At 51.4% G+C, this 26,859-nt stretch overlaps 1 protein-coding gene across 1 annotated transcript; it reads left to right on the top strand.

The window, feature by feature from the left end:
- The first annotated feature begins 2,428 nt into the window (after nt 1-2,428).
- On the top strand, nt 2,429-26,859 carry NOD2 (nucleotide binding oligomerization domain containing 2). The gene is made up of 11 exons (XM_060000744.1): nt 2,429-2,887; nt 4,742-4,847; nt 8,219-10,034; nt 13,910-13,993; nt 14,225-14,308; nt 16,581-16,664; nt 18,561-18,644; nt 19,163-19,246; nt 20,922-21,005; nt 24,136-24,219; nt 25,705-26,859. The coding sequence occupies exons 1-11, from the start codon at nt 2,429-2,431 to the stop codon at nt 25,775-25,777; spliced, it is 3,042 nt and encodes a 1,013-aa protein (XP_059856727.1). The 3' UTR covers nt 25,778-26,859.

Below are 26,859 nucleotides of genomic sequence, written 5' to 3' on the forward strand. Positions count from 1 at the left end.
TGGGACTTCCCAGCTACCGGTGGGGAGATAGAGCAGCAAACCTTCTGGCTTGGGCCTCCCTCTTTCTCCAGGTGCCCTGACATCACGAGTTGGATATGTGTGGCTCAAGCGTCCATCTGCTGACCCAGACTCGGAGTGTTTGGGAAGGGCCCCTGCTTCCCTGTAGCTTGTCCACTTGTGGCCTGGCACGTCTGCGGGTGTGTCAGAGATCACTGGGCTTGGTGGGGTCTCCCAGTGCAGCTAATGGTGGAGGGTGAAGGCTCTGTGCCAGAACTGCTGAGAATTGTGTAGCTCTTCACAGCTGGTTGGCCACCTCTGGCTTCTGCCCATCTTTTCGGGGGTTCCCCCGGGAGAGATGTGGGATCTGTGGGCAAATCTAGCCCTGCCAGTCCTGTGCCACTCAGCCTTGCCTTCCTGCTCAAGGCCTGCCTGCAGATGACTTGGCCATGCCTACTCTAAGCCTAATGATCTTTGACGGGGCGGGGAGGGTGGTCCAGGCTCTCCCGATGCTGAGGAGAGAACAGCTGTCCGTCCTTAGGCATCCTCTGAGTAAAACAGGCAGGGAATGTCCTATCTCATCTTAACTCTTCAACTTCTTTAATTTCTGGCTGCACACATGCCCTCCAGGCATTGGGTTGGAAAGAGAGTGCTGACCCCATTTCTCGGCTGTTTCCGGAGGGGTGGGTGGTAGTTCTTTTCCCCAGGACCTGGGCAGGGGTGGTGATGGGGCTGAGAACCACTCCAGGGTCAAGCCCAGAGCTCTTCCTACCCTGTCCTGTTCTCTCCTCTCCCCTCTCCCCACCTCTACCCTCTTGACTCCTCTGCTTGGCAGTGGGCTCAAGAAGGAGGCCTGCTTGGCCAGAGAGAACTATTTTCCTTTCTGGTTTACGGTGGCCTCTGCACTGAGGATGCCCTCCCTCCCAAGCTGCCAGACACATGGGTAAGCTCGCTGCCTCAGTTTCCTCATTTGGCCAGCGCAAGGCTTCCAGCCTAAGTGTTGGCAGCATTCCGAGCTGGTGATTCCTCCTTTCCCTTGCTTTGGGTGGCATATGAGGACAGGCGCAGGAAGTTCCAGCCCCACCCCTTCCCTCAGTGGGTGTTTGATTCATGGACATTCCCACTGTACTTCCCCTTGGCCCAGCCCCATGCCAAGCTTAGTGATGCCAGGATGAGTAAAACCCAGGCTTCCGCTTGGGCCAAGATGGGAGTTAGACGCATAAACAACCAATAGGAAATACACAGACTTTCCAAGCCCCTTGGCGTCTGCTCCTTTGAGTATCCTGGAATGTCCCGTTTTTGTAGAAAGAAGCTGGCGTTCCTCTTCTTTTTCCATGCCTACCTTCTTTCACTTTCATTTTCTGCGGGCACTGCCCCAGCTCACAGCCCTAGATTCTGTGACTGTCGCAGAAGGGGCCCTGCTGAGAGATTTTCTCTGCCGCGTGGGGACACTCCCAGGGCCTGAAGCTCCGTGAGATCGCTTCCCCACAGATTCCCAGGACCCAGAGTCTGAAGGCTGAGCCCAGAGCAAGCCATCGACAGAGGTGACGGCACACAGTGTGTGGTGGAAGGGAGTGGGGAGGTGGTAAGGGCCTGGGCATTTGGGGAGGGGACAGTGGACTGGGGTCAGTACACCCATAAGCTTTGAAACGTCTTAGTTTGTACCATGAGTTTCGCTTCACCTGGGCTGGCATCTTTATAGCAATGTTCTGGGTCTGTCCCTGGCGGTAGCAGTGGGTTACCTACACAGACCTGGGCTTGGGCCCCTGTGGGGGACCCAAATATAAGGGAATTAAAGACACGTCTTCTGGAGTTGCACTGCCTGGGTTCAAATCCTAGCTCTACCCCCTCTACCTTGTACCATTGTACAAGCCTCAGTTGTACTCAGTCCTCTCTGTGCCTCAGTTTCTTCACCTGTATAATGGGGCTGATCCTAGTACCCACTTCAGTGGTTGGGAGGGTTAATGAAAGCACTTGGAATAGTGCTTGGCACGTTGTATGTGGTTAATAAATGTTAGCCATTGTTGAAAAGAGAGCTGCGGTAGCCTGAATCCAACCAGCACGTAAGGGCCCTCTCATATGGCCTCAAAGAGAATTGATTCCCTGAGCCCTTGGGAGACATCGCTCCTAGTATTAACTCAAGCCTTTTAAAACTTCGTGAAGCAGGGATGAAGCATGGATGTGGGAGCCAGGGGCCTTGATTTAACTCCTGGCTGCTTCAAACCCTCTGTGGGAACTCAAGCCAGTTTCTTGCCTTCTCTGGGCCTCAGTTTGTACATCTATACAATGGGGAGCTTGCATTGGTAATGTCTGAGGGTAGAACTGTGGCCGTCTTGGTCTCAGGGTGGGGCTGACTTGCCCTCTCCACTGCCGCCTGCCTGCTTCCTGAGAAGTCCTGCACTGGACCTCGTTCTCCTCCACAGATTGTGAAATGTACACGCAGGACGCTTTCCAGGCACAGAGGAGCCAGCTGGTGGAGCTGCTGGTCTCGGGGTCCCTGGAGGGCTTTGAGAGCGTTCTGGACTGGCTGCTTTCCTGGGAAGTCCTCTCCTGGGAGGACTACGAGGGACTCAGCCTCTTGGGCCAGCCTGTCTCCCACTTGGCCAGGCGCCTCCTGGACACTGTCTGGAATAAGGGTGCTTGGGGCTGTGAACTACTCACTGCGGCTGTGCGGGAGACCCAGGCTGACAGACAGCCCCCCGAGCTTCCCGGCTGCTGGGAGCCCCACTCACCCCACCCAGCCCGTGACCTGCAGAGTCACCGGCCAGCCATCGTCAGGAGACTCCACGGCCACGTGGAGGGCGTGCTGGACCTGACACAGGCGCGGGGTTTCATCAGCCGGTACGAATGTGATGAAATCAGGCGGCCCATCTTCACGTCATCCCAGCGGGTAAGGCTCTCCCCTCTTTGCTCATCAGAATTCAAAGGAAAAGCGTGCTTAGTTACGGAGACTGGTTTGTGAAGTCGGCCTTGCGGGGAGACCTGGGTCGTGGCGCTTCCCCTTTAAGGGGAGCCAAGCAGGAAAAAGTTGTTCTGGATTTTTGGTATCATGCCACTTCTGACGAGAGGCAGCGTTATATTGTGGCGAGCATCTTGGATTCTGGAGTCAGGACGACGCAGGCTCAAAGCCTGTGACTTTAGGCTTCTCTATGGAAACTCACCATCCTTCATCTCTCCTGTCTCGGATGCCTCATCTGTGAAACACAGATGGGAGCGTTCAATGAGGTGAGCTACGTGACTCTTAGCACGGTGTCTAGCACGGAGTAAGTGCTCCTTAACGTTACCGCTGGCTACTATCAATTCTGTTATCAGTGATATTCTGTACTTGTACACTTTTAATGCTGTCTGCTTTAAATGAATAGCTCAACAGATGATAAAAATTCATTAAATTAAACCTGTGTTTAATAATGAATATAGCATACTATGTACTAAGATAGTTTAAATGCCCACATAGGATTTCTAATAGGAAATTGCATTAGATCATAGACGTTTGGAGTTGGGATAACTGCCTCTGAATGTGACATTCCACAAGAACAGAAGAGTGTCTTTTGGGTATTTTTGAAACTCTTTGTTTTATTTTCCCCCAAATAGTGAACCTCAGGCCTCCCATGATGCAGATGGAACAGTCATTAACACCACACTTTATGGATTGGGAAATTTGAGTCCCAGAAAAGTGGTTTGAAAAAGCCCACAGTAGGGGCTTCCCTGGCGCAGTGGTTGAGAGTCCACCTGCCGATGCCGGGGACACGGGTTCGTGCCCCGGTCCGGGAAGATCCCACATGCTGCGGAGCGGCTGCGCCCGTGAGCCATGGCTGCTGAGCCTGTGCGTCCGGAGCCTGTGCTCCGCAAGGGGAGGGGCCACAGCGGTGAGAGACCCGCGTACCGCTAAAAAAAAAACAAACAAACAAACAAAAAAAACTCACAGTAGTTCATGAGAGGGCCAGTGCTGGACACAGTGCTTTGACTAATTCATTCACCATTAATTTATTCATCCAGAATCTATTTTGATGCCTACTACGTGCCAGGCTCTGTCTTAAAGCTTATTGTGTTGAGAGCCTTGTACGTGGTAGGCACTCAAGAAATACTTGTTGAAGAAATAATGAATTATTGGATGAATGAACTGGAATTACATTGCAGTGTTAAGGTGGGCTGGGTTGGGGGACTTTCTAGTTACCGTTTTTGTCTATTTTTTAAAATACGTATTTGGTGTCCACGTGAGTTTAGGTAAGCCTGGTTGAGACTGATGGAATAAGTCTGTTCAAGGCTGGTTTAAAGTATTTGTAGTATTTATGTTCAAGTATTTATAGAGCAGACATGTTCTGGTCCTCTCTCACTAGTGCACCTGAAACCTACAATTGTACCCTGAGCACTAGCTCCTTGAGGCTGGCCCTGGAGGGATTATAGAGACTCAATGAAATCACCTCTTATGCAAGTGATTTACATCTTCCAGAATTGTTTTTCCTATCCTCTATAGGGTTATGGCTCTTTTTTCCCCCTATTTTCGGTTATTCACTCTTTCAGTGGGTCCTGAGCGGGAACCAGATTGGATGTGTATATTCAACTGTTCATTTCACTACCCGATACTGTACTGACTTCTTTAAATGCATCTTGTTTAGGGATGTCTTTCTGGCCTTTTATTGTGGTGGGAGAGAGATGCCCATGGTATTGTCGTAATCAGTAGAAACCTTCCCACACTTCTCCATCCGCCTTTCTGGAGAAATAATGACTTTTGCTTTCCCCACAGGCAAGAAGGCTCCTTGATCTTGCCACAGTGAAGGCGAATGGGTTGGCTGCCTTCCTTCTACAATGTGTTCAGGAATTACCTGTCCCGTTGGCCCTGCCTTTTGAAGGTATATATGTGTTCTTCTCAGTTCATCAGAAAGGGAGAGAAAGACTTTCAGATTTGTGCTTAAGAGCAAAAACTCCAGCATGAGACTTGTCAGAATCCCACTTACTGGCTGTGCAAACCCCCCTAAGACTCAGTTTCCTCATTTTAAGGGCGGCATCACCACTGTCTCACTGGGCTAATGGGAGGATTAACTGGATTAATGTGTGTAGTATTAGGGCTTGCTTTTATTTCTTCCTGCACTGCGGAGTGACCACTGGAGGTACCTTGTCCTGAGAGCTAATACAGCTGTTCCTTTCTAGCCATACTCTTGTATTGGAAAGATGCGGGTACACTTTTTAATGGCTGGTATCCCTTGATCTCTGCAGTTTAGCTACTCATCATCAGAAACTCAGGAGCCAAATGGATTTAGATAATGTGATATCTCTCATTTCACATGGTCACCGACCCAGTTCAGGAATGGGAGAGGCTTGGACGGCCCAGCTCGAACATCCTAGGCATCCTGCCAGGTGCTTAATTTACGATGTCTGTCCTTGGCAACAAACTTGAGAAGTAGGTGTTGTTTTTTCCACTTTACAGATGTGGAAACGGGGACAGGGAGATTGAGTGACAAGGTAGGGGAGGATGGATCTGGTTTTAGGCCGTCTGCACCTACACTTCCTCTTTTCCTGGGAGAAGAGCTTGTCGGTTGTAAAGAGAGGATGCAAGCCTCGTGTGTCTTATTCCCACATTGCCGTCAGGAAGCCTCATGAGCACCCAGGGTCCCTGAACTGTGCCTGGAGCTGATGGATGGATTTATCACCCTGGGCCCTGCCCTCTGGGCAGTGAGCATGCTTGTGGGAAGGATGTCGGAAGCCTGTGCTTGGCACCTGGCTGTGCGCCCTCTCACCTGAGAACAGAACACAGACGTCGGTTTGTGACGGGGATGCTGCCCAGAGCGTGGTACCTGGCTTGACCCTTGGTTAATGTTTAATGTTGATATCATCAAGCACAGCTGGCTCTTCACGCATTGTAACACTGTGCCATGGTGCCAGATTCCCCAGGGTGACGATTCCAAAAGTGATGACCGACATGTGTTTGTTTTTCAAATGAGAGATATAGGGGTTTCCCTGGTGGCGCAGTGGTTGAGAGTCTGCCTGCCGATGCGGGGGACACGAGTTCGTACCCCGGTCCGGGAAGATCCCACATGCCGCGGAGCGGCTGGGTCCGTGAGCCATGGCCGCTGGGCCTGCGCGTCCGGAGCCTGTGCTCCGCAAAGGGAGAGGCCACAGCCCGCGTACTGAAAAAAAAAAAAAAAAAAATGAGAGATACATTTTTTTTCCTGGAGAATTTTGATAGCAGCTGGAAAACCTGCATGGGAAATCAGAGTATTGAGAAAATATGTATATTTCGGTCTCTGTTCAGTGCTCCTAGTTTATCCAGATGGCGTTAAGAGCAATGACAGGGGCTTCCCTGGTGATCCAGTGGTTAAGACTCCACACTCTTAATGCAGGGGACCTGGGTTTGATCCCTGGTCAGGGAACTAGATGTCACGTGCCACAACTAAGAGCCTGCATGCTGCAACTAAAAGATCCCACATGCTGCAACTAAAGATCCCGCATGTGGCAATGAAGATCCCGCTTGCCACAGCTAAGACCTGGCACAGCCAAACAAACAAGTAAGTGAGTGAGTAAATAAATAAATAAATATTTTTTTTTAAAAAAAAAGCAATGACAATCATCAGCTTTGGGAACAGAACAGGAAGCACAATCACAAGGTGTGTCCTTTGGACGATCATAAGTACAGCTTCAGTGTGCTCAGAGCACTCTGTGAGAATTACCTGTTAGTCTTTGAGCTGAGAACAAATGGGTCAGTACCTGGTTGGGGGCAGTGAGGCTGTGATGCTCTGAGGTCCCACTGCCCTGGGATTCTGGACCATAATTTCCCCATTTCCTATAAAAAGAACTAACCCCTGACACAGGGAGTGTTTTGCTCATGCTGGTATTAGGATGATAAAGGAAAAACAGCAGCTCTGTGGACACATCCTAGACATGAGAATTTTTATTGCAGAGGGTTGTATGAGGAGGATGGGGAAGTGTATATTTATCAGGGAACCTTGTCTAAGTCCTTGCCTGGAGCATCCCAGCGACCCTGACACAATCCAGTGCTAGCTCCACCCACGTAATCCAGGATACTCTTCCCATCTCAAGGTCTTTAGTTTAATCACATCTGTCTAGTCCCTTTTGCAAGTAATTTAACATTCACAGATCCTGAGGATTAAGATGTGGGCCACTGTTGTGCCTATCATACCCAATAATAATAATGATAATCAACACCATTTTGTGAGAGTTAACCATATGTCAACATTCTTCTAAACTCTATTTTATCTCATTTCTTTCTAAAACAATCCTTCAAGGTGTGAATTGTCTCCAATTTTAGAGATAAGAATACTGAAGCCAGAAAGGATGAGAGGCTTGCCCAAGCTGATGGTGGACCCAGATTTCTTTCTTTTTTTTTTCTTTTTTAGATTTATTTTTGGCTGCATCGGGTCTTAGTTGCGGCATGCGGGATCTTCGTTGAGGCATGCGGGATCTTTCGTTGCGGTGCATGGCCTTCTCTCTAGTTGTGGCGTGCAGGCTTTCTCTCTCTAGTTGTGGCACACAGGCTCCAGAGTGCGTGGACTCTGTAGTTTGCCGCACCCAGGCTCTCTGGCTGAGGTGTGCGAGCTCAGTAGTTGTGGCGCGGGCTTAGTTGCCCCGCTGCATGTGCAATCTTAGTTCCCTGACTAGGGATCGAACCCGCGTTCCCTGCATTGGAAGGCGGATTCTTTACCACTGGACCACCAGGGAAGTCCCTGGCCCCGGATTTCAAACTTAGGTGTATCTGACTTCAGAAACCGGGCTCCTAAGCCCGGTTTGTTTGCCTTTAGAAAGAACAACTGAGGCTGAGTGGTGAGGGGACTTGTCTAAAGCTCCTGAACCAATATGGTGGGACAGGCATCAGAATGTGGGTCTTCTGACCCCAACCTGGTGCTCCTTCTAACCTTCTACAGCTCTTTCCAATGTCAGTAATAATAATGGTGCTAGGCAATGTCTTTTGACCACTTTGTGTGGGACGCTGAACAAAGAACCGCCATGCGTGATCGTCACTGGGCCATGGTTTCTTACATGGGTCCCTATCCCTGTAAGGTAGGAACCACTGCTTCTCCCATTTCACAGGGGAGAAAACTGAGTCTTGGGAAGATTACGTGACCAACCTCAAAGTCCCTAGCTTGTGAGTGGAGAGCCAGGATGAGCACCGCCCGTGTGCCACATCCCATTCCCCCAGGCAGCCCACCCTCTGGTCAGGTCCCATCTTCATCATGGTGCCACCTCATTTGTTTCTTCTGTCTTCCAGATGCCGCCTGTAAGAGGTACCTGTCCAAGCTGAGGACCATGGTATCGGCTCAGTCTCGCTTCCTGAGCACCTACGATGGGACAGAGAGCCTTTGCCTGGAGGAAATATATACAGAGAATGTTCTAGAGATCCGGACGGAGGAGGGCATGGCAGGGCCTCTGCAGCAGAGTCCCGCCACCCTGGGCCTGGAGGAGCTTTTCAGCACCCGCGGCCACCTCAACGAAGACGCGGACACTGTGCTGGTGGTGGGCGAGGCGGGCAGCGGCAAGAGCACGCTTCTGCAGCAGCTGCACCTGCTCTGGGCTTCAGGGAGGGCCTTCCAGGAATTTATCTTCGTCTTCCCATTCAGCTGCCGGCAGCTGCAGTGCCTGGCGAAACCGCTGTCGGTGTGGACACTGCTCTTTGAACACTGCTGTTGGCCCGACCTTGGCCAGCAGGACGTCTTCCAGGTCCTCCTCGACCACCCCGAGCGCATCCTCTTAACCTTCGACGGCTTTGACGAGTTCAGGTTCAGATTCACGGATCGAGACCGTCACTGCTGTCCGACCGCCCCCACGTCTGTCCAGAGTCTGCTCTTCAACCTTCTGCAGGGCAACCTGCTAAAGAATGCCCGCAAGGTGTTGACCAGCCGTCCGGATGCGGTGTCGGCGAGCCTCAGGAAGCACGTGCGCACGGAGCTCAACCTCAAGGGCTTCTCGGAAGAGGGCATCGAACTGTACCTGAGGAAGCGCCATCGCGAGCCTGGGGTGGCCGAGCGCCTCATCTGCTGCCTCAGAGCCACCTCGGCCCTGCACAGTCTGTGCCACCTGCCCGTCTTCTCCTGGATGGTGTCCAAATGCCACCGGGAACTGTTGCTGCAGGGCGGGGTGTCCCCGAAGACCACCACAGATATGTACTTGCTCATCCTACAGCACTTCCTGCTGCATGCCTCCCCGCCAGACTCAGCTGCCCATGGGCTGGGAGCTGGCCTGCTTCGGGGCAGTCTCCTGACCCTCCTGCACCTCGGCCGCCTGGCTCTGTGGGGCTTGGGCACGTGCTGCTACGTGTTTTCCCCCAGGCAGCTGCAGGCAGCACACGTCGACAGTGAGGAGGTTTCTCTTGGCTTCCTGGTGCGTGCCAAGACGGTCGTGCCTGGGAGTACAGCCCCCCTGGAATTCCTGCACATCACTTTCCAGTGCTTCTTTGCTGCATTCTACCTCGCTCTCAGTGCCGACACGCCGCCATCCTCGCTCAGACATCTCTTCAACTGTCACGGGCCTGGCTGCTCGCCGCTGGCCGGGGTGCTGTCCAAACTGCGCATGCGGGATTCCGGGTGCAAAGAAGGCAGCGTGGCCGCTTTGCTGCAGGGGGCCGAGCCGCACAACCTCCAGATCACAGCGGCCTTCCTGGCGGGGCTGTTGTCCCAGGAGCACCGGGGCCTGCTGGCCGAGTGCCAGGTGTCTGAGAAGGCCCTGCTCTGGCGCCAGGCCTGCACCCGGCGGTGTCTGGCCCGCAGCCTCCGCAAGCACTTTCGCTCCATCCCACCAGCCGTGCCGGGCGAGGCCAAGAGCGTGCATGCCATGCCCAGCTTCATCTGGCTCATCCGGAGCCTGTATGAGATGCAGGAGGAGCGGCTGGCGCGGGAGGCTGTGCGTAGGCTGGACGTCGGGCATCTCAAGCTGACGTTCTGCAGCGTGGGCCCGGCCGAGTGTGCTGCCCTGGCCTTTGTGCTGCGGCACCTCCGGCAGCCTGTGGCCCTGCAGCTGGACTACAACTCTGTGGGCGACATGGGCGTGGAGCAGCTGCTGCCTTGCCTCGGCGTCTGCAAGGCTCTTTAGTGAGTGTTGCTGGGCGATGCTGGCTGGGCACAGGGGGAATGCCACCATCGGGGTGCAGGTAGGGGAGCCCCGTGCTGGGAGCCAGGAATCCAGACCCAGCCCCAGGCCCTGCCACCCCTTTGGTGCAACCCCAGCCGAGTCCCCTCCCCAGTCTGGGCCTTAGTTTCGACTTATGATAGCGATAGTCATAATTCATGAAATGGTCCACGTGCCAGGCACTGTGTTACGCTCTTCCCAGAAATACCTCCTTTAATCCCCATGACCACCCTGGGCTATAGGCAGGGACATTATTTTCCCCATTATCCTCAATTAGAGGCTCTGAGAAATGAGGTAACTTGTCCAGGGTCACATAGGAGATGGCAGAGCTAGGATTCACAAATCACATCTTTCTGGTTACCAGTCTCTGCTCTCCACAAGCAACCTGTGTGTGGACGGGCTTCAGAGGCACCAGGGCAACCTTTAAGTCACAGGCAAAGTTGGGTGTAATATGTGTAGGAACCACCTCCAAATCAAAGGTGACTTGCACCCCATGAGAGATTTTATTTTACCTTTTAAAATGTATTTATTTATTTATTTTTAATTGACATATAGTTGATTTACAATAGTGTATCAGTTTCAGGTGTACAGCAAAGTGATTCAGTTATACATATATATGTCTATATATTTTTTCTATTCTCTTCCATTATAGATTGTTACAAGATATTGAATATAGTTCCCTGTGGCATACAGTAAATCCTTGTCGTTTATCTATTTTATATATGGTAGGGTACATCTGTTAATCCCATAGTCCCATGAGAGTCTTTAAAATCCCAATGAGATGGAAATTTCGAGACCCAAGAGATAGAACGTGACCACAGAGTTTCACCTGCTTTTTTATTCCTTATGTAGTGCAGAGATTTGGGCCTGGCCCTTACCGCTCTCAGCCCCTGTCTGAAGGTGTGAGCTTTCCCATGTTTCTGCCCCAGCCCCCGTGGGCCTCTCTTCACATCTTGGGCCGGATGAGGGCAGAGGGTGTGCCCAGGTCAGGTGGCCAGCATGCTGCAGGCTCCCCAGCTTCCCTTCCAGCCTTCCTGCTCCCTGCTTTAAACCTCTGAGAATGCAGAAGTTATAGCTTTAACTTGAAATTGACTCACAGCCTCTCCAGGGCTTTTGGTCTACCCCAGGTGACTTTAGATTGACCCTGAGCAAAGAAGAAACCTCTCCTTGACTTTATCAGGGTGACCTACCTTCTCTGGGCCAAAGCAGCGAGATTTTTTTTTCTGCACGGAGCCCAACACATGGATCTCTACTAGAAACTGTGTGGTGGCCTTTGTTATCAGGACCGTGGTCATAGATTTATAAATACAATGCAATAATAATGTAATATATAACATATCATAGAGAGTTGATATGTATATGGTACATAGTTAATGTATGTGATAAACATGTGTATATAGGGAGGAAGCTGATTTGGATGACTTGAGGAGAGTTTAATGAAGGGACAGCTTACAAAAGCTTGGGCAGGAGTTAGGAAGAGCAGGTAGAGACGGTGCAGGGTCCTGGGGCCGCTGACAGTGGGGATGGGGTAGGGACAGGGCTGTTGGCCTTCTTAGACCTGAAGGGGTGGGGGATGGGAGGAGTGGCTCTTGGCCGAGAGGAGCAAGCCCAGAGGTCTGTCTGGAAGGACCGAGGCTGCAGCAGCCTGGAAGGGCGAGAGCTGGGGGTAAACCCTGGCCTTCCTGTCCTCCCCACTGTTGCCTTGACCCACAGGGAGCTGGAGCAGGGTGTCCGCGATGTAGTCCACTGGACTCAGCTCCCCACCGAGAGCCAGGCAGAGAAGGGGGAGAGTGGATCTGGCCGGGTCGACGGAAGATGGCAGCACAACACCCTCGCTCCCCAGGAAGTAGGAATCATGATATATTCACTCAGGAATTTCGAGACCTGTCTGTGGGAGCTGTTCTGATAGAAATACGAATGTGTGTTTTTCTGGATAATGGACCTCCAAAGTAGTTCTCCCAAGGGTCCTTGAACCCCAGGGGGTCAAGAACCTCTGGTCTGGATAATCCTCATAGATGGATCCCTAGAATGAGTGGCGCCCCTTCTCCTGGGCTGGGAAGGCCCACGTGACTGCCACGGTGTGTGGAAGGGTTGGGTGGAGGCTGGGGCCCTGCCTCGATTTTCAGAGAAAGACCAGGATGGTCTGGTTCTAACGCTCAGACCGGAGTGTGCAGAGGGACTTGTGGAAATGCAGATTCTTGGGCCTGTTCCCAGTGCTTTCCATCCTGTAGGCCTGAGGTGAGGGCCCTGGAATCTAGGTTTTTAACTCAGTGATTCTGCTACAAGCGGTTCAGAGGCCACACTGTGAAGACTGCTGCTCTGTGGGAACCAGCCTGATTTTCCATTAACAGTGAAAGTCCCTGACCAAGTTCCACCGAGATTTACCCCCCATACACTTGGTATTGAAACCGCCATTGCTACAGGGGAGGGGCAGAAACCATGAGGTTGCTGCGTGGGCATTTCCTGTGTGTGACAGAGAAAGAGACAGACAGAGACAGATAGTGAATGAGGGAGCGGGGCAGAGGGACAGAGGGAAAGAGACAGAGACAGGGAGGGCAGGCGGGAAGGGGGGAAGAGAGAGAAAGGGAAAGAGAGAGAGAGGTTTCTCTCCCACAGTGCCAAGCTGCATCTCTCCCACTTGGAGCTGTTTCCATGCCAACCAAAGCCCTCAGGCTTCAAGAAGCCCCATACACAAAGTGCCCCAATGCGTGTAGGTTTCCTTAGACCCCGGTTCTGACTCTAGGGCGATGGCTTTCGAAGTTTTTTGACTGTGACCCACAGCGAGAGAGGGTGTGAGCAAGCACACGGGCGTGTCAGGTTGAAATTTCACAAAATGACTTATTAACCGTGATACACTCTGCTCTCTTTTTCCTTTCTCTTCTTTTTCCAATTTGAAAATGCTGCTCTAAACCTTCTGAGTTGATTTTGTGATCCACCAATGCATGAATCTGACGTTAAGAGCCCAGAGCAGGCCGGAAGGGAGAGGCTGTACAACGGCATCGTTTAGGGTGGCCTTTGGAGCCAGAAAACCTAGGCGGCAATCCTTTAGGTGCTGTGCAACCTTAGTGAAGGTGCTTCACTTGCTGGGCCTCAGTTTCCTTCTCCCTGGTGGACAGAATAGTACCTACTTCATTAAAGATTAAAGAAGAAAAAAAAATGAACAAAAACAAAAAAAAAAGGTTAAGGAAGATTAAATATTGTTACTATTGGGAAGGACTCCACACGTGCCAGTGATCATATTACGGGTAGCTTTTACTATGTGCCAGGTGCGCACAGGGCTTCATGTGCGCTATCTCTTTAAATCCTCACCAAGAGCCCAGTGAGGTCGGCATTACCATCCTTCCTTTTCTACAGATAAAGGGACCAGCGAATAGCTAGTAAGTGGCTGCCAGGATCAGAACTTCCTTTGAGGGACTCCAGAGAGCTTGAGGTGTTAACCTTTAAGTCAGGGCCTCCCAAGTTGGCCTGAAGATGCAGAATCATGGGCGCGGTTATTAAAATACACGGGTCCCTGAGCCCCTCCCCACACTTGCAGACTCACCAGCTCCAGGGGAGGGGCCCGAGAGTCTGTTTTATTTATTTGTCTATTTATCTATTTGCGTGGGCTCTGGGTCCCCACTTCCGAAGCCCCCCACCCTACAGAGTGAGTGACGTCAGCACCCGGGCCAGGCGTGGGGGAGTCTCCACTTTTCCGGGGTGCTCGTTCCTTGCGGCGTTTCCCAGAAGCACAGGTGCTGACACTTCTGGCTTGAGCAAAGGTCTCTTTTGGGGTTTTGTTCGTTTTTTCCCCTCTCTCATCGGCTCTGTTTTCAAATTTATTTATTTTGTCTTTTCTCAGCTTGCGAGATAACAACGTCTCAGACCGAGGCATCTGCAAGCTCACTGAACATGCTCTTCGCTGTGAGCAGCTGCAGAAGTTAGCGTAAGTCAGGCTGGGCCATGGACGTTTGGCCCCGTGTCCCCAGCCTCACTCCAGGCCATGCCGCCTGGGCAACAGCTGTGAGCAAGGGACAGGCTGGGACAGGGACGTTTGCGTGGCCGGAGGGCACAGGGGACTCCTGTCTTGAGGGCCCCGGCTACCCGGGCTTTGGGTGGCCGCTGTCCACTGTGCCTCATCTCATCTCCATGTCTCTTCTCTCTCGGAACTTTCCAGTCTTTTCAACAACAAATTGACCGACGGCTGTGCACACTCCATGGCCAAGCTCCTCGCATGCAAGCAGAATTTCTTGGCTTTGAGGTGAGCCTGGGGCTTCCCTACCCCTGGAGACTGTTTCTCATCCCCACAACTGAATCAGTTTGGTCTGGTCTCGGCTCATAATGGGGCGTGTGATCTCCTCGCTGAATACAGGGGCAGTGTCTCGTTGTGAGCAGGGTTTCACTAGTGCTGTGACCGCCCCAGCAAACTCCGGACCAATTCCGCTGAGGCTTCCTGCCCTTTGACCTTTATCTCCCAGGACTGAAGAGGGTTTCCAGGACCTTTTTCTTCCCTGTGTCTAAGAGTGTCACCAGCTCTCTGGGGTGCCCGAGTTCCCTGATGTACATTGAGCACGTGCTTGGCAGGGGACGGAATGCAGCCGTCACTTGTCACCACAGTGAGGCAGCCAGTTGCCAAAAATTTCTCAGAAGGTCCTTTTACTGCTTGGGGGGGTCCAGTCTGGGAAGTCTGCGTTTCTGCTGCTCCCAGCCCTCTCGGCCTCAACTGGAGTCTCTCTCCCATCTGACACTGTTGTGTCGCCCCTCCAGCTAGTCCTTGGGTTGGCCTGGCTTCTCTTTCTCTCTGGGATATTCTTGCCTCCTGGATTTATGAGGCAGTAAAAGAAGACAAAGTGAGGAGTTGCCTCCATCCTTTCTTTCTACCTGCTGGGCTGGGTTTAGGGATAGGAGCTGCCATTTTGAAATTGTTGACTCCGTCTCAGGCAGGGCTGCTGAGGCCAACACCGGAGGTGTCATTCTGTACCAAGGACTCTCTTTTGCTGCCACCACCTGCTCCTCCCAACTCTGGAACCCGAGAGCAGCTGTGGCCAGAGCTGGGCTGGCCCAACCTCCAGGGAGGGCTGTAGGGTAGCAGAAAGGTGGTGCACCCAGAACTTGAGACCTGTGTTTTTGGTCAATATAGCATCATAGTTGAGAGCACAGGGCTCTGGAGCCAGACCAACCAAGGTTTGGGTTCAGCATCCCTGAGATTTGAATTCTCATTAGCTGTGTGACCTTGGGTCAGCCCACTATCGCTGTGTCTCTGTTTTCCCTTCTCTAAAATGGAGATAATGGTTATAGCTACCTCATATGTTGTTGTGATGATTAAGCGAGTTAACATACGTCAAAAGCTGGCACAATATAGTGAGTGCTTTCTACAGGGAGCTTAGTGCCTGAAAGATGGTGGGTAAATCACGTAAGTTCTCAGCACGTTTATTCTGTTCGTCCAGTGCTCCCAGGAGGGATTAGATGTGCAACACATTTACTGGGGAAAATGCCTATAAGGGAAAATTGGGGAAGAAAGCTGGGGGAGGCTGGGAGAGTTGGCCGACTGCAGTGTAGGTCTGACCCTGAGTGAGGGAGAGAGGGAAGGAAGGAGGGGTGGGAGGAAGCATCTTAGACCCCAGTGCAGATCGGGGAGAGGACAGAAGGCTGTTGGGGAGTCCTCCAGCCAGTGTGCCCAGCAGAGAAGTCTCAGGTCTTCCAGTCCTTGGCTGGGAGCAGCCTGTTGGAAACAGGCCTTGGTGCAGAGGGGACGTCGGACTTCCCAGCACGGCAGCTGGGGCCTTTCGTTACCCAGGAAGCTCAGAGGTTTGAAAGGCTGCCACACCCCTTCCGGAAGGGAATAATAATACCTGCCCTACAGGATTGTTGCCAGCCAGAGTGGCTTAAAGTGTATGAAAGTGTTTTGAAAGATGAAACTGTATTATTATTCCAGGAAGCCTCGAGCTGTGGGTGAGAGTTCTGGGAACCTCCCTGAAACTCTCTGAGGTGTCTGGATTTTGCTGAAACCCCCTCCTTGGCCCCTGCCCGAAGGCTTAGCAGGATCCCTTTCTTTCTTTCAGCCACCTTGGCCCGCTCCAGGCCCTTTCCAAACAGGTGGAGGCTACCGGGCAGCCACAATGAATCTGGGAAGGCTGCAGGGGGGAGGCAGGGTCTAGCGAGGAGAGAGTGGAACAGTGAGTCACCCTTGCTCCCTGGGGGAAGCCTCCTTCCTGGGCGGCTGCCTGTTGTGGTTCCTGCTCAAACCTGTCCCATTGCTTTGCAAAACAGGCCCTTCCACTCCTTTCCCTTTGCTGGTGGAAAATGAAGTCCGCAGGAGCCTTGAGGGAGCTCCCCCGGCGTGAACAGCACGCACTGCGTCTGCCCAGCTGGAACTGGAGGGCTGGTTCCTGCATCCTGCAGAGAAGTCCTCAAAGCTTTCTTCCCTGTTTCTCTGTCCAGGCCACACTTCCCCCACCAGACCCCGGTCTCGGGGCACTAATGGTCCTCCCATCCTGCTCTCTTTCTCAGCCTCCTCTGTCTTTTCCTTCCAGGCTGGGGAACAACCACATCACAGCCGCGGGAGCCGAGGTGCTGGCCCAGGGGCTCAGAGCCAATGCCTCCCTGCAGTTCCTGGGGTAGGTGGGATTCTGGGGCGGAGGGGCTCGTGAGGATTCAGGGGCAGACGAAGCCAAAAGGCCCCAGAGGCTGCCCAGGCTGCAGTGGGGAGGGCGAGGCACGGAGAGCGTGGGCGGCCCTAGGCTGCCTCTGCCTTGCTTCGAGCTCAATAAACAGGAAGTTCAGGATGTCAGGGTTGGGGGAGGGCAGAGCCCATGAGCGGTGGCAGGAAGTCCTCGAGGGTGCTAGGGCTGTGCTTCTCACCTTTGTCTATGGGTTGGCACCACTTGGGAGGTCCTGAAGAATGCCACTGCCTGCCCCAGACCAATTAAATGAAATATCCAGATACAAGGTCCAGGAATCAGTAATTTTAAAAAGCTCCCCAGATGATGCGCAGCCTGGGGTGAGAGCCAAGGAGAGAGAAGGAAGTGGGGAAGTTCGGACACTGGACCCAGGATGGGAGGGGCTGCACCAAGTCCTGCAGAGCCCTTGCCACCTGTAGGGTCATGCCAGGCCTGCCAGGGAGGGGAGAGGGGTCAGACGCAGGCAGGGAGGGCAGTCCTGCAGACCTCAGGGCCCCTGAGTGGGGCTTCCTCTGTTTGCTGGGCAGAGCAATACCCTCCAGTGTTGTACCTGTACAGTTCCCTGCAGCCCCTCTCCTGTCCTATCTTCTCCTGGTGTAAACTAGGATCCATTTGATAATAACTGCGGGCTTTAGAACCCAAGACTGTAGGAAGAGAGAATGACCTTAGAGCTGGGTGTTCCAACCCATTTTATAGGCAGGCAAGTTGCCCTCCAGCTCGGTTTGAGCCCCGAGTGGGACCGCGTTGCTGGAGACATCAGCACCTTTTCCAGGATGCATTGGTAGCAGCACAGAGTCTAGGAAAGGGTGGCCACGGCCCCACCGAGTTCCTTCCTGCTTGAGATCACATCTTGCACATCGGGGGATGTTTATCTTCCAACACGTTATTTATTAAGGTACCTGTCTGGGCCTGGCCCTGTGCTAAAATCCCAAACACTATCATATGATACAAACTGTTCTGTAGCTTGCATTTTGTTTTTCTTGTAGGCATTTTTCTCATGTGACATGATCTCATTTTTTAAAGAACAGCTGCCTCAGTATTCTGGTGGATGTCGTGATGCGTTTAGCTGGTTGCATGTCGATGCACACTTTAGCTTGTTTGCAGGGTTTTTGCTATTACAGTGTCACATCCCCGGAGCACAGAGCAGAGCTGCCACAGGGCCGGAGCTCAATAACTATTCACCTAATGAGTGAAAGTGCAGTGAGCATCTCAGGGCCACTGTCTCTGCTCACGTGGGCACCTACAGGTCCAGCCTAACTTCCCACACATAAAATAGCCAGGTCCCAAGGTGTGACTGGGGCTTCACCTTTGAAAAGGGGTGTGTCCAAATTAGGGTGTGTCTGAGGTGTATGAGCCAAAAGGTGGAGTTAGATGCCGTGAAGGGCCTGGGGATGTGAAGAAGGAGGAAGAAATGAAGAGCTGGCTTGTGGAAGAACAGTTAGCCTTGTTCTGGGTGGTCCCAGAGGTAGTTAGGGACTCGTGGGTGGCAGTTAGCACAAGCACATCTGATCTAATGTCAGGAAAAAATATCACAACCATGAATTGGCATTGAGAATGAGTTCCTCGTCCCTGAGGGTGTACACTGGGTGGGTCTCTAACTATTTTGTTTGTAAGCCTGATTTAAAGAAGCTAAAGAAACCTGAGTGAAGTTTGGCCATCCCTCCAAAAATCGAGGCAAGTTCACTTTGCTGGGACCTAGGAGTCCCCCTGAGACCTTTCTGGGATTGGGTGGTCCTGCCCCTCTGATTGGGGCCATAGAGAGGAAAGGCACATGTCTAGAACACATGGCGGGTTCTCACTGACACTGTCTGTTGGCTCTGTTGGACTTTTCAGGCTCTGGGGCAACAAGGTGGGCGACAGGGGAGCCCAGGCGTTGGCTGAAGCCTTGGGTGATCACCGGAGCTTGAGGTGGCTCAGGTATGCCTCAGTGTTTGTCCTGAAATTGTCATGGGGGAGCCAACAGGAGGAGGGAGGCACTTGGGCCAGTTCTGAAGACCTTTGAACTTCATTTTTAGCCCCCTGTATTAGATAATTGGATGATAAAGAAAAACCACTAGATTTGGAATCAGGACACTTGAGTCTTTCTGGGTGACTTTGGGTCACTTCTCCTCTCGGGGGTCTTGATTCCCTATCTGTACACTGAAGGTCTTGGGCTAGATCAGATACACTTTAGCTCAAGGGCCAACTCCAGTCTGTTAGTGGGGGCTGCCCAGTACACTATGTTGGGAAGGATTCTATAGCTACTTCTGGACTTAATGAAAAAGAGCACTGTAATCAATTAGTGATGTCTGGCACTGTAATCAATTAGTGATGTCTGACACGGAGCAGACTAGGACATGGGGCAATGTGTGCCATGCATTTTGCACTTCATGGGTTATCTTATCTCTGAGGTCCCTCCCTGCTCTGACATATTTTTGTTCCTTGATTACATCCAGCCTGGTGGGGAACGACATTGGCAGTGTGGGCGCTCAAGCCTTAGCATTGATGTTGGAAAAGAACATGGCCCTGGAAGAACTCTGGTGAGTTTAGGAGATTCATTGCTCTAGAGAGGCAGACATCAGCCTTTCTTCATTCTCTGGCCTCCTCTGTGGAAGCCATTGTGTGTGTAAGACAAAGGTGGATGACTGAATGATTGGGTGATTGTGTTTGTCTTTGTCCTGGGTGACATGAAGCTTATAGAGCCTGGCATATAGGTGCTAATTCTTTTCATTTAATTATATTGATTGGTTTGTTGGTTTGTTTACTGCCTCCCTGGGGCATAATGGTTAAGAGAACAGACTCTGGAATCCAGCCAGCTGACCTTCAAGGCCTGCTGTGATCTTAGGCAAGTTAAGTAACAATCTCTGAATCTTAAGTTTCTTACCTGTAAAATAAGAGTATGGATGCTTTCCACTATAAAACACTTCTGTAAGAATTAAATGAGGTAATGCTTGTGAGGAGCGTAGTACAGTGTCTGGAGTGTGTGTAAGCACTCCATAAATGTGAAACTGTAGAAGTGACAGTATTTCTACTACTCTCGCTGCTGCTGCTGCTCCAATGACTGCTGTTTTGTCTTTTCGAGGTGAATGTGAGTGCCTAAGGACACTGGATATTAAAGTCAGGGTCACGTGCAAGGTGGAGTGGAGTTTGGCGGAAGTTAAAAGATGAACCATGAATCCTATTTATCCTGATTCCAAGCTTTCCATCCTTTAGCTGCCACTTGTCTAGCCTTCTTCTGACATATTCTGGGCAGTTCCAAATTATATCAGGGAGATAAAATGCTGAATGTTTGATTTTTCCGGGAAGCATAAAGGCACTGAAACCTATGAGCATGGCCACAAGATGAATATTGCCAATGGGCCTTGCAGGGCCCACTAGCAGGGCCCAGGGCTCACTAGCACTGCCAGTGTACCATTGAGTATATGCTGATTGGAATTTCTTGTTAGAGGAGTGCCTCACTGTGAGTGTCTCGGTTATGACTGCATTAGGCTGCAAGTGATGGAATACCTTTATTTACAGTGGCTTAAACTTGTAAAGGATTGATGTTTTCATGTACATGCAGTTTGGAGGTAGGCAGCATAGGGCTGGTATGGCAGCTACATGAGGTCAGCAGGGGTCTGGACTCTATCTCTCTAATCCTTCACATCCTTAGCGTGCGGTTTCATCCTCATGGTTGGTTTCCTCATGGTCACAAGGTGGCTGCTGCAGCACCCACAGCACTCCTTCTGCAGTCCAGGTTCAGTCTCTATATCCAGGAAGGGCAAAGGCTGGGTCTCTCCCCTTTAAAGAACATTCCCAGAGGTCCCATCTGTCAGTTTCTCCTTATGTGTTGGTGGCCATGTGGATGTCACTTGGCCAACCCTGGCTGCAGTGGAGAGCAGGAAACATAGTTTTTCCACCAAGCACATGGCTGCTCCCAATGACGTTAGCCTTCCATTAATGAGAAAGAAAGGGAAAATGGGTATTGAGTCACTGGGACATGAGGGAACTTCTTATGTGAAGAAGCCCTGGGGCAAATTCTCTCCCAGAGATGTCCCAGGAATTGAGAACCCTCATACCCTGCTTGACCTGTTCTTACTTTACTGGTAAATGTGGGTTTTCAGATGTTGGATATTCTTAATTGGGGGGGGGGGCACATGCATTCATTTTTATTGGCGTCATCTTCCATAATAAACATTACCGTATCAACTGGGTTTTCTCCCTTGTTCTTGCCAGCCTGGAGGAGAACCATGTCCAGGATGAAGGTGTGTGCTGTCTCGCGAAAGGACTGGAGAAAAATTCAAGTTTGAAAGTCCTGAAGTAAGGAACCTGTAAGCAGGAGCTGGGCCAGTAATGACTGGCCCTGGGAGGGGGTGTTTCTGAATCAGAGATCTGGGAGGCTTCCCAACCTGGCTAACTCACAGGAGGTGGCCCGGTAGAAAACTGCTGTTTTTTCTGCGTTCCCCCAATCCCAGGCAGGGGTTCCAGTGTACATTGTCTACTTGGGAGGTAGTCCCCGCAAACACTGGCGAGAGGGTAGGGAAATGAGGCCGGGGAGGGACAGTAACCAAAAGAAGGTGTGTTACCAAGCCGGTTATCCCTGGGGACCTCTGGGGTACAATGCTGTGGGCGAGAGGCAGCGGGGATGTTTGTCCACCAGCTGCTGTCCTTCATATATTGAAGTGTGCCTGTGGGGATATTCGTTTTCTGGCACCTCTGGCTTGCCCCGAACATGGCTGACCATGCTCCTGGGGTCAGCAGAAAGGCCTCAGGCAGAGAATGGGGGTCTTCCCGGCAAGCAGCCCTCAGAGGTAGAGGTGAGAGCTGAGGCAATATGGGTGGGTTGCCCACAGCATCCGCTATAGTGACTTACAGGCTGGGCCCTTCCCCCCGTCCAGGGGTCCTCTCTGACTCAGGCTGGAGAATTCTGATGGTCGTTCCCAGTGGCTCCTCTTGGTGTGTTATGCAGGCAGGCATGCTTGCTCTTACTCATGTGTGCGTTCATCCATTTATGTACTGATCCAAGAAATGTTTCTGGAGCACCCAGTCCGGGCCAGGCTCTGTTTGAGGCACTGAGGATAGAGTGGTAAAAAGGCCCCTGCTCACATAGCTCTTAAATTTGAACAGGAGAGACAGATGATGAACAAGTAAACAAATGAGACCATTTCTGTTAGTAATAAGGGCTCTCAAGAAAATTCCAGAGAGAGATGACAGGGAGTGACTGGAGAGGGTAGGGGAGTTGCTGCTGGGTAAGGCCTCTCTAGGAAGGTGACATCTGAGTTGAAATCTGAATAACAAGAAGGTTCCCGCCATGCTGAGGTCTTAGGGACGTTCAATCCAGGTGGGCAGAACAGCAAGTACAAAGGCCCTGTGGCAGAAACGAGCTTGGTGGTTTTGAGAACAGAAGGAGGGCCTGTGAGCTTGGACTGTAGTGGATGGTGGAGTGGGAAGGAGCTGGCCACAGCAGCCTCAGAGCTCTGGGAAAGATTCGGGAGTTTATTCTAAGGACATTGAGAAGGCTTCGGAGGGTTTTAATGAGGGCAGTCATGTGATCTGATTTATATCATCCAAAGATCGTGCTTACTGCTTTGTGCAGAACAGGTGGAAGGAGGGTAAGATGGAAGCAGGGAGACCAGCCAGGAGGCTCTTGCACCCTTCCAGGTGAGAGATGGAAAGTGGATCAGGCTGAGGGCAGTGGAGGAAGCTGGTGAAAGGGGATGGCAGCTCATGGAGGTCCTGCGGGTCCAGAGCTGGAGGGCTGGGCAGCAGTGGTGTCGCCGGGGAGGTGATCAGGGGACCACTAGAGGCGCACTCAGTGGTCAGGGACCCATGCCACAAGGAGAGGGATGGCGGGTATGAGCAGGGGCCCAGCCAGTGGTCACCACAGGCTTGTGGAATGGTGCTCTCTGAGGCTGGCGTCACACCAGCCATGGTGCCAAAGGTCTCATTTCCCAGGTATGTCAGGGTACCAGCAGATGGCCCTTTTTGCTAGAGGAGACTGGCCTCTGCCCTGGCAAGCGTGGCCCGGGGAAAACACTCACCTTCCGAGACCAGCAGACAGCTGCAGCCGGGAGAACGTCTGCTTTGCTGCCAACCCGCGATCCACTCTGGCAACACTTGTTTGTGTTGCTTCACAGGGGCTAGGAAGTTGCCAAGTGTTTGGGGAAAACACTTCCACTCGTCACAGGGATGAAGCTCGGGCTCGGAGGCCCTGGTGAAGCTTGCGTCTGTCTGCACTGGGATCCCAGGCTTTGCACGCAGGGCGGCTCTTGGCAATACCTGGTTTATTATCGACCGTGTGCGGATGAGGCGCATTTGTCCTCCCTCACTGTCATAGACTTACCCCACTCGAACCCCACAGATGCCAGGTAGTGGGAGCCGCCGATGTCCCACGCTGCTCTGTCGAGAGTCTTATAATTCAGCACCACTGAACTGTATCCTCCTCCACTGTTTCCCCATAAAAATCAAGCTTCTCACATATCCTAAAAAAGAAAAGCAAAGCTTACATCCTTCTTCCAGACGTGGTCTGTGCCAGGCCTTGGTTAAGACTGCAGGCTCTGGAGCCTGACAGCTGGGGTTTGGGCCCCAGCTCCACCATTACCAGCCGTTCCCGCTTGGATTTGTGCCTCAGTTGCCTCAAGTATAAATGGGGTAAAAACTGAACCCTCCACATAGGGTTCTGAGCGTGAGCCCAGGTGATGTAGGTTATGACGTGGCACATAGTAAGAGCTCTAAAAATATCGCCTGCTGTTATTTTTAGCACTGCCTTAGGGTCAGCTTCTCCGAAGTTCCTGAAATTGTTGAGGGGGAAGCCAGGTAGTGGAGATTATAGAAGGCCAGCTGTGAGCAAAAGAGCAGTGTGGGGACCACTTGGCTCTCCCCCTGCTGTCCCTGACTGTATACCATCTTCCCTCCCCATTTCCAACCTCATATTTTCTTTAGTCTGTGTCCTTGTGCCCCCAAGGCTCTTAAATGACAATATTTCTGTTCATCGATTATTTTCTATCAGTTAAGTACAGTGCCCAGTGCTTTAGAATATGCCATTCTTAGTTTAATTCTTGTACTCCATGAGGTGGGTACTCTTCTAGGTCCTTTTTACAGATGAGGAAATTGGGACTCATCTGCTTGAGATCAAAAAGGGAGTAGCGTAAGGTGGATTTGAACCCAGGAGGTCTGGCACTAAAATGCACGTACTTAACCACCATGCTCCTTCCTAAGGGAGCAGGTACTTAATACTCATCTGGTGAATGGAGGAGAGAGGGGTGCATTTCACTTTGGGCATTGAGCCTTTGTGGATGAGCTCACTGGGAATCTCTGGCAGGAGAGGGACATGCTGAGGGGGCAGGTGGGCTTCAGGAGGCTGGCCGGCTCCCAAAGCCTCCTTTAATTAAACAGGCTGAAGAAGACAAGCAAGGATCCTCAGAGCTCACCACTCCATCTTCCTCTCCAGGCTGTCTAACAACGGCATCACCTCCCTTGGGGCAGAAGCCCTCCTGCAGGCCCTTGAAAAGAATGACACCATCCTGGAAGTCTGGTAAGGCCCCTGGGCAGGCCTCTTTAACCTCCCTCAGTTTTCCAATCTATAAATTGGGGTGAAGGGAGAGAGAAACTTGAGAATTTCTAAGATCCCTTATGACCCTGACATTTAGTCCCATTCTGCATGTGATGGGTCTGGTTCCCTGGGAAAGATGTCATCATGTTTCTAAGCTGGGACCAACTCTCTCATTTTTAAATCATGAGCGTTTATTCAGGAATGTCTCTGTTCTAGGCAATCGTGTGGGATTTGGGGTGTGGTTGAAGAGGGAAACAGAGGAAAGAACTCAGCCCTTGCCTTCCCTGGGTATCCCATCTGCCTTCACAGGTCAATGCTCTTGTATTAGACCCTCTGCAGTTCTGGGCGGCTGTTACACAGGATGGGAGCTGTTGGCCAGTGTTTCCAAGTCTTATACGTAATGAAAAGCCATGTTCCTTTATGTATTTGAAAAGAGCAGTGCGTCACAACTTCAAAGATTTCTCCTTCTTCTTTCCCCCTGGATAAATACAGATTTATCACTCAGACTATAGGTAGAAAGGTTTCTCCTGATTTAACATGTTATGAGTGAATGACACTATATATGTTTCAGGCACTGGGCTAGAAACCAATATCTTAAAATGAGGACATTCCCTATAAAAATCTATCTTTCAGGGGTTTCTCAAAAAAAGCTGGCCACTCTGGAACTCCATTTAGAATGCCAGTAGTTAAGCAGAGTAGAGGACAGGCTGACCCCACTCAGCTGGGCAGACCGGCTCAGGCTGACCCGAAAACCCACCATGCCGATTGGCTTGGGCCAGGCCCCTTCGGCTGCTGTATATTACATGGCTCATTCCTGAAAGCTCGTGAACCCTGCTTTACATATGCAGATTTGTCCCTCCCTCAAAAAGCACATCAAGGCAGTAGCAACTGTAGCTATCAAATGATGAAGTTAAAAATAAAGACTTGTAAAAATCTGTCCTACGATGGAGAGATATTTCCTTTCTGTGCGATTGTGTAATCCCTGTAGCCTGTGAGGTCCTCGGGTCCTGGGTAGAGCGTGGGCTTTATTTTTTTCTTAAACCATTGCACAGTTCTGAGAAATGTCACATTCTGTGTCCGGGGGGAGCAAGCTAGCATCAGGTTGATATTTTAAGGGTTCTGGTGTTATTGGCAGAGCTTGGGAGGACATTGGGATTTGCTCATTGCATTCTTGACAGATTCTGCTGTTGCCTTAAAAAGAATGGCCAGCCTTGGGAGTCAGGGCTGGCTGGGCCCAGTGTGGACTCTGCAGGGCCATGAAGGCTTGTTAAATCGTGCACAGTGATTCATGAGCCATCCTGGCTGACAGAAGGTGAAACCTGCATAGACTTCTCTCCCAGGAGAGCTGCAGCTGGGCCGGAGGGCCAGGCCATCCAGGCATGAGTTCATAAAGCGGCAGCTTCCCGGTTGAAAACACTGCTCTGGTCCTGGTCTTATTCAAACCTCTCTTTGCTTTATCCCCTTCAGGCTCCGAGGAAACACTTTCTCTCCAGAGGAAACTGAGAAGCTCAGCCACAGGGACACCAGACTCTTGCTTTGATGTCTCCAGGTCAACGTTCATCTCAGTTTGTTTGGGAGCAGGCTGTGGGTTTGGATCCCAGAAACGGGATGACGTCTGACAGCAGTCCACTCAGATGGAACCTGGTCCTGCCCAGGGCCAGCCCAATAGGTCACCTTTGTCCTGGCAGAGGAAGGCGCATCAGTGCCCCGCAGAGCAGACTTTCCCAAAGCCTATTTTTCCTGTCAGTTCTTCCCAAGATTCAATCCTGGGATGTAGAAGAGGGGCAGCCCCCCTCTACATGATGGGGCTGGTCTCGGGCCAACCTGACACGGGTCAGAGGAGCCACGGATGCCACTGCGTGCTTATTGGTGCAGAGAGCTCCACGTGAGGAGGGGTATTCAGGAAGCAACTTTCTGCTGTGTTTCAACTCATGGTCACCCATTAGGTTGTTCTCTATGTCTAGTTCCTCCACTCATCCTGGACCCCTGTACATGGCGCTTCCTCTGCGGTTGAGGACTCAGAATACTGGCGTTCTCATCTTTGCTCCTTCTGTTACACCCCAGCCCTCCTCCCGCCCTCCCACTCCGCTCAACGCCCCACACATCCTGGATGGGAAGGGCTTCAATTTACCCTGCTCTCCTCTGGTACTTAAGACATTTTTGAGAGGGGACACATGACAGCCATGTGTTCCTCAAGACATTCTAGATTTTCAAGAAAAATATGACCACACTACAGCTGGTATCACACCTGGACCTTTATTTCCAGTGAAATCAATTACTTTTCAGTTAAACCTTTGGAAACCACTCCCCATCCAAATGCAGCTTTTTAAAATTAATCTGGGCCAGAAGTTTGAACAGCCCCACTCTGATGCCTGTGAACTGAACTCTGGAAGCAGACTTCCAAAATATATTCATAAAAGACCGTTCAGTTTTATATGTGCCAGAATGCTTTAGGATATAAAGTTATGGATCAAAAGTTTACAGGGCAAAATCAAAGGCCCTTCCTTATAAAGCAAATGTTTATTCTGAATTTTTCAAAATGATGCATGTTGAAGCTTTTCTAAACTGTCAGGTGCTGTGCAAGTGTTATTATTTTAAACACTGTTATCTGTGAAAAACTGG

This window comes from Delphinus delphis, chromosome 20, assembly GCF_949987515.2.
Source record: "Delphinus delphis chromosome 20, mDelDel1.2, whole genome shotgun sequence".
Classification (NCBI taxonomy): Eukaryota; Metazoa; Chordata; class Mammalia; order Artiodactyla; family Delphinidae; genus Delphinus; species Delphinus delphis.